This window comes from Hyperolius riggenbachi, chromosome 7, assembly GCF_040937935.1.
Source record: "Hyperolius riggenbachi isolate aHypRig1 chromosome 7, aHypRig1.pri, whole genome shotgun sequence".
Classification (NCBI taxonomy): Eukaryota; Metazoa; Chordata; class Amphibia; order Anura; family Hyperoliidae; genus Hyperolius; species Hyperolius riggenbachi.
Genome location: NC_090652.1, coordinates 82,824,128 through 82,838,397, shown reverse-complemented (window position 1 = coordinate 82,838,397; position 14,270 = coordinate 82,824,128). Strand labels below are relative to the sequence as shown.

The following is a 14,270-nucleotide window of genomic DNA, read 5'->3' as shown; positions in this document are numbered from 1 at the left end:
ATGCTACTGCGCATGCGCAGAGACAGCGCTGGAACGCCCCAGCAGAGGAGTACAGGTGGGCGCTTTACCCCCTGCAGGTTTCCTTTAACCACTTAAGGACCACAGGCTTCACCCCCCCCCCCCCCTTCTCCAGTGACCAGGTTATTTTTTTACAAATTAGGTCACTGCAGCTTTAAGGGCTCGGCACACAAGCAATACCCCCCCCTTTTCTGCCCACCAACAGAGCTTTCTGTTGGTGGGCTCTGCTCCATTATTTGGAGTGCCACCTGTTGGCTTTCCATGCTGCATATGAAAATGAAAAAAAAAACCTGTCAAATGATTTTTGTATTCTAATGAATAAATAAGTAATACATTTACAAGCATACAAGACTACGTAAAATGATCTATGAAATAAAATTCTAATTTGACAAGATGATCAGCTCCCATATAAAGTGCCAAAGTGAACTGAAATTCAGATTTCAAATATATCCTGTCTGTATGGGATTATAATACAGTGGAGCCTTGGTTTGGGAGAATGATTCATTCCGGAGACATGCTTGTAATCCAAAGCACTCTTCCCCATAAGAATTAATTGAAACTCAGATGATTGGTTTCACAATCCAAAAACACTGGTGCTAGGTGAAGAAAAAAAGATCTACTTACCTGGGGCTTCCTCCAGCCCCTGGTAGCCGGTCCCTCGCCGCAGCTCCGGTGTCCCAGGATCCTCTCCGATGATCTTCTGTGCTTGCAGGAGAGCACAGCCGCACTGATCGTGATCCTGTGATCACGTGGCCTGGAGTGTTCTGTGCAGGCGTATAATGCTCCAGGCCACATGAGCGCAATTGAGAGCCGCACGCTTGCGCAGGTGCAGAAGATGCTGACCTGACGAGGTCGGCATCTGCAACGGAGGTTATCCCGGGACACCGGAGCTGCGGCGAGGGACAGATAGGCTGCCAGGGGCAGGAGTAAGCCTCAGGTTAGTATATTTTTTTTCACCTCGCATCTGTCCTTTAAAGAAAAATATTTAATACAAAGTACAGTCCTGTATAAAGTCAATTGTAAAAAAGACTTTCACTATAACAGAATCATTGTTATCTGTTGGCTCACCCCAATCTTTTTATTTGTGTGTGGCTTTAACAAGGTACTTATCCAATGACAGCTGCTTTTGCCTATTTTTGAGGATTTCAAGAAAATGTGATATTGTACAGTTACTACACTCAGATTAAGAAGAGTTTAGTACAATCCCACAGCATCAAAGGGAGAAAAACCATTGGCTCATTTGTGATGACGTGACAGGTATATACCTATGTTCTGTGCTTGTGTATCAAGTCAAAATTTACACAAACATTTTTGATTAAACCAAGTTACTGCCAAAAGGTACTGGCATCCAGTCTGTTATCTCTGAAGACCTGGTGGGTTTCCCATTTATTGGAAAGACAGTGGCACATATCCTATTAACGTTTCTCCTGAGTTTTCTCCAAGGAGATATTTTTAAACTTTACCTATAGAACACCTTTAAAGCTCCCAACATGCAAGGACATACTCAAAAGAAGATTGATATTACAGTAGAATCTTGTTATAGTAAACCTCTAGCTATAGTAAACTCAGTCCTCAGGCCTGTATACATATATTATACATACAGTATTTTTCAGACTATAAGACGCTCCTAACCATAAGACGCACCTAGGTTTAGAGGACAAAACCCAGGGGAAAATATATACTAAATTTGGTGCATCCATGGTGAAGGGACATCTTGTGGATTATGCCCCCTTGTACCACGTGTGTCTCCCTGTGTCCTTCTCTGTCTCCCTGTGTCCCCCTCTGTCGTCCTTGTGTCTTCCTCCTTAACCCTGTGTGTCCTCCTCCATGTCCCATTGTGTCATCCTGTGTCCTCCGTTTGTCCCCTTGTGTCCTCCTCTGCATGGGTACAATACAGGGAGTCCTCAATATCGCAGTGGGTTGGAGGTTCGTATTGGCAGGCGTTCACAAGTCAGGAACTCCCTGCATTTGGACTATAAGACGCAATTACTTTTCCCCCTACTTTTGGGGGAGAAAAAGTGAGTCTTATAGTCCAAAAAATACAGTATTTATTATATTCTGATTAGTAGACTACTTGGCTAGGTCCCTTGAAGTCTACAATAAGAGCATTTTACTTTATTTTTACATACTTTTTAATACTTTTTCAATTGCTAGGAGCTGAAAAGTTATTTTTAGATAAGATGAAGAGTGATCACCTGGGAGAAAACTTAGGAGAAAAAGTTAATTGGATAAGAGCCAATTTACGGAGCTATATAATCACTACAAATTTACAGTGATCAATCAGATAATCACCCGTGTTTTGGCTAATGTCTACAGTGGTCTCCTCAGACTCTGCACAAGTTGACCCAGAGTGCAGATTTAGAGTCAATAAACCACTAAGGCCCCTTTTAGACTTAAGGCCTGTGTCGCCCCGCTTTAGGCTTCCTCAACGCATCCCTGCCGCAGGGGCAATGCAAGTCTATGGAAACTTTTACACTACGGGCTTGATTCACTAAACCGTGATAACTCAAATATCACACCTTATCAAAGATCACACCTTATGAAAATATATCACACCTTTTTAAAGATATCACACCATGGGCTTGATTCACTAAACCGTGATAACTCATATCACGGCCTTTTTTCGCGTGCAATTTCAAGTTCTAGCATGCAATCGTGCATTTTCACGCATAAACAGGCAAAAATTCGCAATTGCGCATGAAAATTCGCGATCGCACGAAAATGGACGTGATATGAGTTATGATGGTTTAGTGAATCAAGCCCCTTATCAAAGATATCACATCTTATCAAAGTTAACACGCCTTATCGCCTTATCAGAGTAGCATAGAGAGCGCTGCGAACTTGCAGGGGCTCAGGGCAGGACGAGTGCCATTGCCAATTAGCAGGCATAAGTTCATAGCACTCACTGTGCTACTCTGATAAGGCGTGTTAACTTTGATAAGGTGTGATATCTTTGATAAGGTGTGATATCTTTTCATAAGGTATGATATTTTTGATAAGGTGTGATATCTTTGATAAGGTGTGATATATTTTCATAAAGTGTGATATCTTTGCTAAGGTGTGATATCTTTTCATAAGGTGTGATATCTTTGCTAAGGTGTGATATTTGAGTTATCACGGTTCAGTGAATCAAGCCCCACAAGTGTAAAAACGGCTCAGGGGCTTGTAGTATTTTATTTAGAAGTCTCCAGGGTTCTTCTCTGAAACTTGTCTTCAACAATAATCTTGCAGTCTGACTTCTGTTTGGTTGATGAAAGCTTGCTGTTGGCTCCTCCTCTATTTATAGACTCAGCTTTGTCTCCCTGCTGCGCTATTTTTACTTTTCTCGCCTTATTCTTAGTACTTTTTTCCTTGTTGGGTGCTCAAAAGGTTTGAAATAGAGGAGGTGAGATAATTCACAAGTTAAGGCTTGTGATTCAGCAGCATCATAGATGCTTAGTGTGCTTATCTCCTTCAGATGTACATTTTTGGGGACAGGGGAGAGGTGGGGAGCAGGCGGAGGAGAGCCAGTGCGAGGCTGACAGAGGAGCCGAGGGGGACACAGAGGTATGCCCTGTGTGTCCACTTTTTTACTTTAAAAAACGCCTCATTTACACTTTAAGCCTGAGATTGTGTTTACTTATAAGGCCACATCTGGAATATGGAATACAGTTCTGGGCGCCACATTACAGGAAAGGTATTGTAGTTTTAGAGCGGGTGCAGAGACGGGCAACAAAACTGATGTGAGGAGTGGAAGGTCTCACTTACAAGGAAAGGTTAGATAAACTGGGTGTGAGGCTTGGTGGTGTATTCTCCACAGTCAGCATGCAACGCATGAGCTGGCGTGGAGGAGGTACACACACTAGCACCAGGAAACAGGCTATCCCTAGTATAGTGGAGGGGAGGACTGACTCCAATAGGAGATTGTGGCGCACAGAGCCGGTGCAGATCTGACAGCCACAAACAATGCTTTCGTTATAACGTCTCAGCGCAAAGTAGCGCTGAGCGCACAAACCAGAACTGAGGAGATCAGGACAGGTAGACAGAATGAACGCTTGCTAGCTAGCGGCTACTTAGCGACAGCAAGCGTCCAAAACCAGACAGACTGGAATGAGGCAGCCAATGCGATGCGGCGATGGCGTGCCTCACAAAGACAGGACAGGACAGTCAGAAAATAGCAGGATTAAGATAGATAAACGTAACACAGATAAATATACAATAAGTATGTTTTCCTAGCGTATTACAATTACAGCTATCAATGAAACTATTTGTAACGTCTGACTAACATATGTATATATCGGCAATGAACCGATATATGACATAAGCAGGAACGCTGACTAGGAATGGAGTAATACAGGGAACAGGACTCAGAAGGATTCGCTATCTCTTCGCAGAGATGAACGCAATCCACAAACGGTAACAGAACAGGATTCAGAAGGATTCGTTATCTCTTCGCAGAGATGAACGCAATCCACAAACGGTAACAGAACAGGATTCAGAAGGATTCGTTATCTCTTCGCAGAGATGAACGCAATCCACAAACGGTAACAGAACCAGGAGCAGGGTAACTACCTCAGCACGGGTGGTCACGGTACGCGCAACCTACCAAAACGTGCTGGAAAGCTGACTAACTGCACACAGGATATAAACAGTTCGTGTACGTATACATCAGCGACACTGGTGTATCAACGTAACACAAATACAAGGAAAATAATAAACGTGCTGGTATGCATATATATTGGCAATGAACCAATATATGATGCAAAGACCAGCAAAGTATCTTTATAACAAGAAACACGATCGGGGGCTAAAGCGACAGCAAGACTGGCTTAAGCTGAAGCTATGAAAACCCAAGGAAACCCTGCAGGAAGCAGATCTTTATACTGAGGTCATCCAATGGGAGCCGACATGCAGATTCCCACACAGGTGAATGATAATCAGTCACAAGCTGACAGCAGGGAAAGACAGACAAACCTATGCAGCTTGCATGGAAAGACATCAGAACTGCCTGAGCTGCAGCACTACTTCCAGCAATAGCTGCTGCAGCAGCGATCATTACAGTACCCCCGCCTTTAAAAGCGGATTCCAGACGCTTTTCAAAACTGAAATTTCCAACAAAACAGTCTGACTGATAATTCATGATGACCGGGACAGCCCGGCAAGACCGAATTCCAGAATCAGTCCCCACAAGACTGGACCCATCAGAACCAGAACCTACAGAACCATGCCCATCAGTACTACAAGCCCCAGTGTGACACCCATCAGAACCATGATTTCCAGAAGAAAGCCCTCCGAAACTCCCTGAGCGATACCCACCGCCTTCCAGGAACAGTTCAGAAACGCCAAAGCCTTTGCAATGCCCACCGGTACTGTCTTTACCAAGACAAAACCCACTGTTGAACCAGTCCAAGGCACCAGGACAAGTTTTCTCAGAGACCTCCCAGAACACCTTGAAGCTCCAAAGAGATCCCCATAGGTCAGAATGCCCCTTAGGCTCACATGGAGAACTATCAAGAACCCCTATGGAACCTAGGGCAATTCCCGAGTCAGGGCCACAAGGACAAACATCAATATCAGGGCTTTCAGGGACCAGAACCATCTCTGGGCATGCAGGCAGACTGGCAACATCAGAACATGTTCCCACTAAGGAAGCATCAAAGCACGCTAACACCTTAAACACACTTGGGCATTCTGGCACACAAAGAACATCTGGGCACACTGGCACAAGAGAAACCTCTGGGCATGTCAAGGAACTGTGAGCCTCAGGGTCAGCCAAGACAGGACCAAAACCAGGACTGGCCAAAAAAAAATCATCATGACTAGACTTCGCAACTACTGGATTTTTACACGAGAATGCAGGATCAGACTTAGATGTCGCTGATTCCAGCAAAGTCAGTAACAAATCAGATTCAGGGGCACTAACAAGACAGGGCAAATCTTCTGATGTATGCACTGAACTAGACAGGGTTCCCATAGCTTCTTCTGGACTAGACAGAGACTCATCAAATACACTGGACTGGAGCTCATGAAGGGCTGCAAAACAAGTCAATATTGCAGCAATCCCCACTGAACTAGGCAAAACTGAGTAACTCACTGGACAGGAAGGGGGCTCTGGAACTTCTGCCACACCGGCCAGAGAACCAGAATTTTCCAGGATACAGGGCTGGGTTTCAGAAACACTCATTAACCCGGACTGAAATTCTGAGATTTCTATTATTTTTTCCAGCGAGTCAGAATTATCCATGTTACAGGGCAAGACTTTTGAAACATTCAGAGGACAGGGCTGGAGTTCCTCGGCTGTTACAACACCGGAGAGGGACTCAACAACATTGGTTAAATCAGACTGTGTACAGGGCAAGGTATCCAACACACTTGCTGACGAGGACAATATTTCAATGGCTTCTGCTTCGCTGGGCAGAAATTCATCAAGTTTTATTAGAGCAGACTGTAATTCCAAAACAGCTGCTAGACAAGTGAATATTACTGCAACACCAACTGAGGTAAGCAGTGCCTCAGACTGTTCTGCTAGAGGGTTTGAAGTATCCAAAATCAGTTCCCACACATCAATCAAAGGAGCCACACAGTCATACCTACACACACCAGCCTCTATTAGGTTATAGGCTGACTTAATGCATGCGTTCAATACCATTTCACTTTTTGCACTGTAAAATTGACAAAATGAACTTGAATCATTCTTCCATTCACAGACCAGGGCTTCCATCTCTCCCCTCTCGAATGGAGGATCCCATGCATACTTAACGGCGAAACATTTAGGCTGATCACAGTCTGCAGATATGATTGTGGTAGGCACATGTATAGGGTTAATTAGCAGGTGATTGGCAGATTCCTTATTCTTAAGAATCTCCAATACCTGTAGCAAGTGTTGAACTGTAGTGTATGCAAACTTCCCTTGGTTCACAAATAAGTTGATTTGTTCAATACTCTGTAATATCTCATCATAATCATACTCAGATAATTCTTTTAAACAAAAATCTTTATTTTCCCTAGCCAGGGAGGAAAGTTCATTAGTAGTTTCATAAGTCCATTTAACTCCCCTGAAAGACAATTGCATTTCATTATCTGTTAATGGCAGAATCTCATTATAGGTCTCAGTCGCTAAGGATAACGATTCTGCAGATTGGACACGTTTCTTAGAACGTTTGCGTTTTGCCTTTGACCTTGCTGGTGATTTATTCAAAGCTGCAGGAAAATTATCAGTAACACTTTCTGCTTGCTGCTCATTCTTGCAAGCAATTGAAGGAGCAGCTGATTGGCCTGCTGCCAGGAGTTCATTAAGAGGAAAAGGCAATGGATCTATGCGCAACCAGTTATGGATCACAAACGCTAGAAATTCCAGCGGTCTATCTTTCAAATCGGAATGATTGAGAACATCAAATGCCCACTGGAATAATTCCCCTTTAAACAAAATATAACTTAGTTGGAGTGCCCAGGTTGAAACAGGAGTCGCTTGGAGATCAGGATTGGTCAGGAACCTGGCACATTCAGATAAAAACTCATTTTCTGTTTCAGAGCTAAGTTCTTCAAATTTCTTAAAGGAACAGGAACCATAATTAACAGTGTCATACTTTCTGGGAATCCCCCCCACAATGGGGATTGGTAATGGGGTTTTCATAATGTGAGGCTTGGTGGTGTATTCTCCACAGTCAGCATGCAACGCATGAGCTGGCGTGGAGGAGGTACACACACTAGCACCAGGAAACAGGCTATCCCTAGTATAGTGGAGGGGAGGACTGACTCCAATAGGAGATTGTGGCGCACAGAGCCGGTGCAGATCTGACAGCCACAAACAATGCTTTCGTTATAACGTCTCAGCGCAAAGTAGCGCTGAGCGCACAAACCAGAACTGAGGAGATCAGGACAGGTAGACAGAATGAACGCTTGCTAGCTAGCGGCTACTTAGCGACAGCAAGCGTCCAAAACCAGACAGACTGGAATGAGGCAGCCAATGCGATGCGGCGATGGCGTGCCTCACAAAGACAGGACAGGACAGTCAGAAAATAGCAGGATTAAGATAGATAAACGTAACACAGATAAATATACAATAAGTATGTTTTCCTAGCGTATTACAATTACAGCTATCAATGAAACTATTTGTAACGTCTGACTAACATATGTATATATCGGCAATGAACCGATATATGACATAAGCAGGAACGCTGACTAGGAATGGAGTAATACAGGGAACAGGACTCAGAAGGATTCGCTATCTCTTCGCAGAGATGAACGCAATCCACAAACGGTAACAGAACAGGATTCAGAAGGATTCGTTATCTCTTCGCAGAGATGAACGCAATCCACAAACGGTAACAGAACAGGATTCAGAAGGATTCGTTATCTCTTCGCAGAGATGAACGCAATCCACAAACGGTAACAGAACCAGGAGCAGGGTAACTACCTCAGCACGGGTGGTCACGGTACGCGCAACCTACCAAAACGTGCTGGAAAGCTGACTAACTGCACACAGGATATAAACAGTTCGTGTACGTATACATCAGCGACACTGGTGTATCAACGTAACACAAATACAAGGAAAATAATAAACGTGCTGGTATGCATATATATTGGCAATGAACCAATATATGATGCAAAGACCAGCAAAGTATCTTTATAACAAGAAACACGATCGGGGGCTAAAGCGACAGCAAGACTGGCTTAAGCTGAAGCTATGAAAACCCAAGGAAACCCTGCAGGAAGCAGATCTTTATACTGAGGTCATCCAATGGGAGCCGACATGCAGATTCCCACACAGGTGAATGATAATCAGTCACAAGCTGACAGCAGGGAAAGACAGACAAACCTATGCAGCTTGCATGGAAATAGATCAGAACTGCCTGAGCTGCAGCACTACTTCCAGCAATAGCTGCTGCAGCAGCGATCATTACACTGGGTTTATTTAGTCTGGAGAAAAGATGCCTTTGAGTGGATCTAATTAACATGTGTAAATACATCAGAGGGCAAAATAAAAGCTTGGCGGATGAGCTTTTTGACCCAAGGCTTTCACATAAGACTAGAGGACATGATCTGCGCATGGAGGAAAAACGTTTTAGGCATTTATTAAGGAAAGGGTTCTTTACAGTAAGAGTGATTAAGATGTGGAATGTATTGCCACAGGAAGTAGTTATGTATACCTGTATTTAAAGGGGGCTTAGATTCTTTCCTTGCTTTAAAAGACATCCATGGCTATAATTACTAATAATAACTAATAATGCCCAGTGATGTTGATCCAGGGATTTTATCTGATTGCATCTGAGTCGGGAAGGATTTTTTTTACCCTTTTAGGGCTAATTGGACCATGCCTTGTAAGGGTTTTTCACCTTCCTTTGGATCAACAGGGATATGTGAGGGAGCAGGCTGGAGTTGTACTTTGTTCTCTCATTGAACTCGATGGACGTATGTCTTTTTTCAACCTAAATAACTATGTAAGTATGTAACTTATTTTCCTGTGAATAAAAAGGAGTGTGATAATGTTTTTTTACTTTAGATGTGAGGAGCAGCAGGGTGCTTACCTTTCTCATCCACACTGGGGTTGGAGGTAGAGAGAATCTGGGGCAGTGAAGTCCCCATATCAAGATCAGTCAGTGTCAGTTCATCCATGAAGTTTGGCAGCTGAAAATGAACACAATTATCCAGTCACACTCTAATCTCTTCCATCAGATTAGAAATAGCACAAATTAAAACTTTCAATGTGCATACAAACACACATCTAACTTTGTGCCCCCAACCAGAAGTGAACTTAGTCCAGCAGATGACACTTCACGGCCCAAATATTGTACAAACATGTCGCTAAGCAACAGCCAAGCAGTGTGTTCTGTCTCTATGGGAGGAGGAGGGACAATGGCAGGGTGGCGACCCTCTACTCTGTGTGCGATCACTGACTTGTAGCTCCTTACTTGGGCGCCTTGTGTAGCCTGACTTGGGCACCTCCTTAGATGTAATGTTATAACGTCTATAGCGGTGTATCAGAATTTATAAATACAATGTATACAAGTCAGTCGTCGGGGCTAGCCGGATCCTGAATTACTTCTCCCTCCAAGTTGCTACGACTTGGAGGGGGAATAGTATTTAACATCGTTGGGCAGTTTAGCAGCAACAGAGTGAGCTGTCATTTGCCTCGCCCTGCGCCCAACTGACCGGGTCACCGATTAGTACTTACTCCTCTACTACATTTAAGTGGTAAAACTGTTCAATCATTGGCCAAACAAAATTGAATGTGTTTGCACCCTAAGACTATACACACTGAAGATGACAGTTGTCTGAAAACAATTGCTCATGATCAAGCAGCCTGTTGTGTTCTACCCAGAGGGGAACAGAAGAAGGAGGTGTATGGAGCATTGACATTCAACACTAACACTACAGTGTGCATTCCCGAGCGGCGAGCGCTCCATTATACCGCGGCCGGGAACATCCTAGTGCACGATGCATGCATTTTTTCAATGGAACGTTGCCCTAGGTGTTGAATACATGCACAAAATCGTGTTCGTGTATGCGTTGCCTAGTGTGAATGAGCCCTAAACATGCACGGATAGTTTCCAAGGATTTATATATATATACTGTATATATATATATATATATATATATATATATATATATATATTCTCTCCCGTCACACACAAAAGTCAAAGACCATCTCCAAAATGTTTTTCTTACTTACCTCCACCTGAAAGTCCTAATGCTGCACGCTGCTCCCCCCAACCTCCAAAACCGCCCTATACTCACCTTGCTGTGGCTGGCTACAGTGAGATGCAGCCAGTAAATGGCACTAAAATAAAGCTTATCACTCTGTTTCCTATTTAGTTAAAGAGGAACTCCAGTGAAAATAATGTAAAAAAAGTGCTTAATTTTTACAATAATCAAGTATAAATGATTTAGTCAGTGTTTGCCCATTGCAAATGCTTTCCTCTCCCTGATTTACATTCTGACATTTAACACATAATGACATTTTTACTGCTGGCAGGTGATGTAAATTAAAGGCGATGCTGCTTGCTTTTTTGGCAGTTGGAAACAGCTGTAAACAGCTTTTTCCCACAATGCAACAAGGTTCACAGACAGGAAACTGCCAGGACCATGGTCCTCACAGTTTCCTGTGGGAGGGGTTTCCCCACAATATCAGCCATACAGAGCCCAGTGATGATCCATTTGTGAAAAGGAATAGATTTCTCATGTAAAAGAGGGTATCATCTACTGATTGGGATGAAGTTTACTTTTTGGTCACTCTTTCTCTTTAAGGCAATATGACAAGGATTACTCTGAGGTCCTAAACCATAAACGCCACATATTTTAAAATGTATTTCCGTGAGAGCCATACCATATGTTTCAAACTGGGACAGTGCGCATGCACAGCAGAGGGCTCACATCTCTGTTGCCATGGTGATGTGTATACAGTTGATCCTCTGGGCAGCGGAAGTGTCAGGCACGTCTTCAGCTTCTCTTGGGTTTCAGCAACATCAGCAATTTTTCCCAAAAGCCAGACAGGAGAAATACCGACTAACAGCTTGTACAATTAGCTAACTTTCTTGGGGATTGATTCACTTTGTAGGACAAGACCCCCTCACTTTGGCCCAATAGGCTGCCTGTCAAGTGACAGATAGCCTATTGGGCCAATCAAAGTGTGGGGATCTCGTCCTACAAAGTCACTGGACCTGACAGCGTCCAGGGTGGGACAATTGGAGCGGCCATTAGTTTTGGGAGAGCTGGAGTAAGTTAGTAGTGCATGCAACAGCCGTAGTGTGCCTACTCTGAAAATGTTACTTGCGCTGCCACACTAAGCTGCTCTGCTTGAGCAGTGTAACTTAGTGAATCAAGCCCTACTGATTTGTTTGTGAGACAGATTTAGCCATTAAAAGAGCCACATCTGGCTCCCGAGCCATAGGTTCCCTACTCCTGTCCTAAACTCTAGGTTCTCTGACACCAGCCCCGCTGTGGAGTATGTGTCAGAGAGGCTACTCTCCCCTGTCTACACAGCTGCCTGCCAAGCCATTTCACAGCACCGCACATCCTCTGCAGCATGACTGCATCTGACTGACAGCAAGCATCTTCCACTAGCCAGCAGCCCCAGAACACATGCCACATGAGTGCCAGAATACACAGGTGCTGGTCTATGCTGGGGGATAAGACGGTGGTTTACATGTGGATCAATCACTAAGCTGCTGTTGGAGTAGGTTTGTTATTACCAGCCCACCTTCCATTCTCCAAAAGAAAACCATAGTTGTGCGCTTTCACTTGTGCCTTAGTTAAAAAAAAAATCACAGGAACACAAAAGCTGTTATTACTCACAAGAATAACAAGAACAACCGCAGCAAACATCCAAAGCTGCTAATTGGGTTTAAAGTGCTACCCAGAAACTGCTGAATTTGCTTCTCCTGTAATACAATCTGTGGTCAGTACAATGTTTACCTATGAACCGATATTTACTATATTTTGTGCTCACAGTGCTTCTATGCTCTGCATAAAGTCATAAAGCGCAGCAAGAAGGGGAAGGAATGATGAAGATAGGAGAAAGGTTAGCAATGAAGGAGGAACTCTGACCAAACCTTTTATTAGGGGACTGAAATAAGCAAAGAAGGGTTAAATGTCTGCTGGGCAGAGCTGGATCATCCACAAGGCAACTCAGGCAGTTGCCTTGGGCCTGGAGGGAGACTATGGGCCTAATTGATACTAGCCCACACCAAAAAAGAAGCCAGGTGGTCATCAAGCGTGGGCACAGAGTTGCTACTTGCCTAGGGCCCCATTTCATCTTAATCCATCTCTGCTGCTGTCTTTTTTTTCTGTGGACAGCCCCCCCTTCCCCCATGTAGTTGCATCTGAGCACGGCAGTAGCCAGTCTCAGACACGGCATGAGATGTCTTTTGGCCACAGAGGCACTTGTGGCCGGCAGCTGGAAGGCTAAACAAGCATGTAGTTCAACCACTTTTGAAAAAGAGGCCTTAGTTGTCACACAGATGGCCTGGCAGATTCTTTGCCCTGCCCTTATCAACGAGGAGACCTTCTCCTGGTAACTCTTCCAAACAAGTCATACTTCAGTCTTTTTCTAATTGTACTGTCATGAACCTTTACAATTAATAAACTAACTTTGGCCTGTAGAGCTTCAGATGTAGGGTTTGGGTACAGTATTCTGCAATTTCTCCGAGCACTGCACAATCTTGGGGTGAATTTTCTGAACCGTCCACTCCTGAGAAGATTGGCAAATGTATTTCATGTTTTCCACTTGAATAATGCACTTTACATTTTTTGGGAATGGCTTTCTAAAGCTCAGATTGATGGTCACTCAGCACCAATTGCTTCTCACTGATCATTGTTTATTTCCTCCTTGGTATTGTTTTAAAACACAAACCTGAATGTTCCATACCAGGGGCGCCCACTTTTTTGGCTCGCGGGCTACCGACATTTCAAATGCCCCCCCCCCCGGCGGAATATATTATATAGTATAGGTTAGTAAATGTGCCTGTAGTATAGGTTAGCTGGGCATATGTGCCTGTAGTATAGGTTAGCTGGGCATATATGCCTGTAGTATAGGTTAGCTGGGCATATGTACCTGTAGTATAGGTTAGCTGGGCATATGTGCCTGTAGTATAGGTTAGCTGGGCATATGTGCCTGTAGTTTAGGTTAGCTGGGCATATGTGCCTGTAGTATAGGTTAGCTGGGCATATGTCCCTGTAGTATAGGTTAGCTGGGCATATGTGCCTGTAGTATAGGTAAGCTGGGCATATGTGCCTGTAGTATAGGTTAGCTAGGTACATGTGCCTGCAGTATAGGTTAGCTGGGCATATGTGCCTGCAGTATAGGTTAGCTGGGCATATGTGCCTGTAGTATAGGTTAGCTGGGCATATGTGCCTGTAGTATAGGTTAGCTGGGCATATGTACCTGTAGTATAGGTTAGCTAGGTACATGTGCCTGCAGTATAGGTTAGCTGGGCATATGTGCCTGTAGTATAGGTTAGCTGGGCATATGTGCCTGTAGTATAGGTTAGCTGGGCATATGTGCCTGTAGTATAGGTTACCTAGGTACATGTGCCTGTAGTATAGGTTAGCTGGGCATATGTGCCTGTAGTATAGGTTAGCTGGGCATATGTGCCTGTAGTATAGGTTAGCTGGGCATATGTGTCTGTAGTATAGGTTAGCTGGGCCTATGTGCCTGTAGTATAGGTTAGCTAGGTACATGTGCCTGCAGTATAGGTTAGCTGGGCATATGTGCCTGCAGTATAGGTTAGCTGGGCATATGTACCTGTAGTATAGGTTAGCTAGGTACATGTGCC

At 44.0% G+C, this 14,270-nt stretch overlaps 1 protein-coding gene across 2 annotated transcripts in view; it reads right to left on the bottom strand.

Moving 5' to 3' along the window:
• LOC137524392 (testis-expressed protein 2-like) overlaps positions 1–14,270 on the bottom strand; it is a 155,967-nt gene that overhangs the window by 38,197 nt on the left and 103,500 nt on the right. For both annotated transcript variants that reach the window (XM_068244169.1, XM_068244168.1), the window contains one exon: positions 9,525–9,624. In XM_068244169.1, the coding sequence (XP_068100270.1) occupies positions 9,525–9,624 (100 nt within the window). The remainder of the gene's footprint in view (positions 1–9,524; positions 9,625–14,270) is intronic.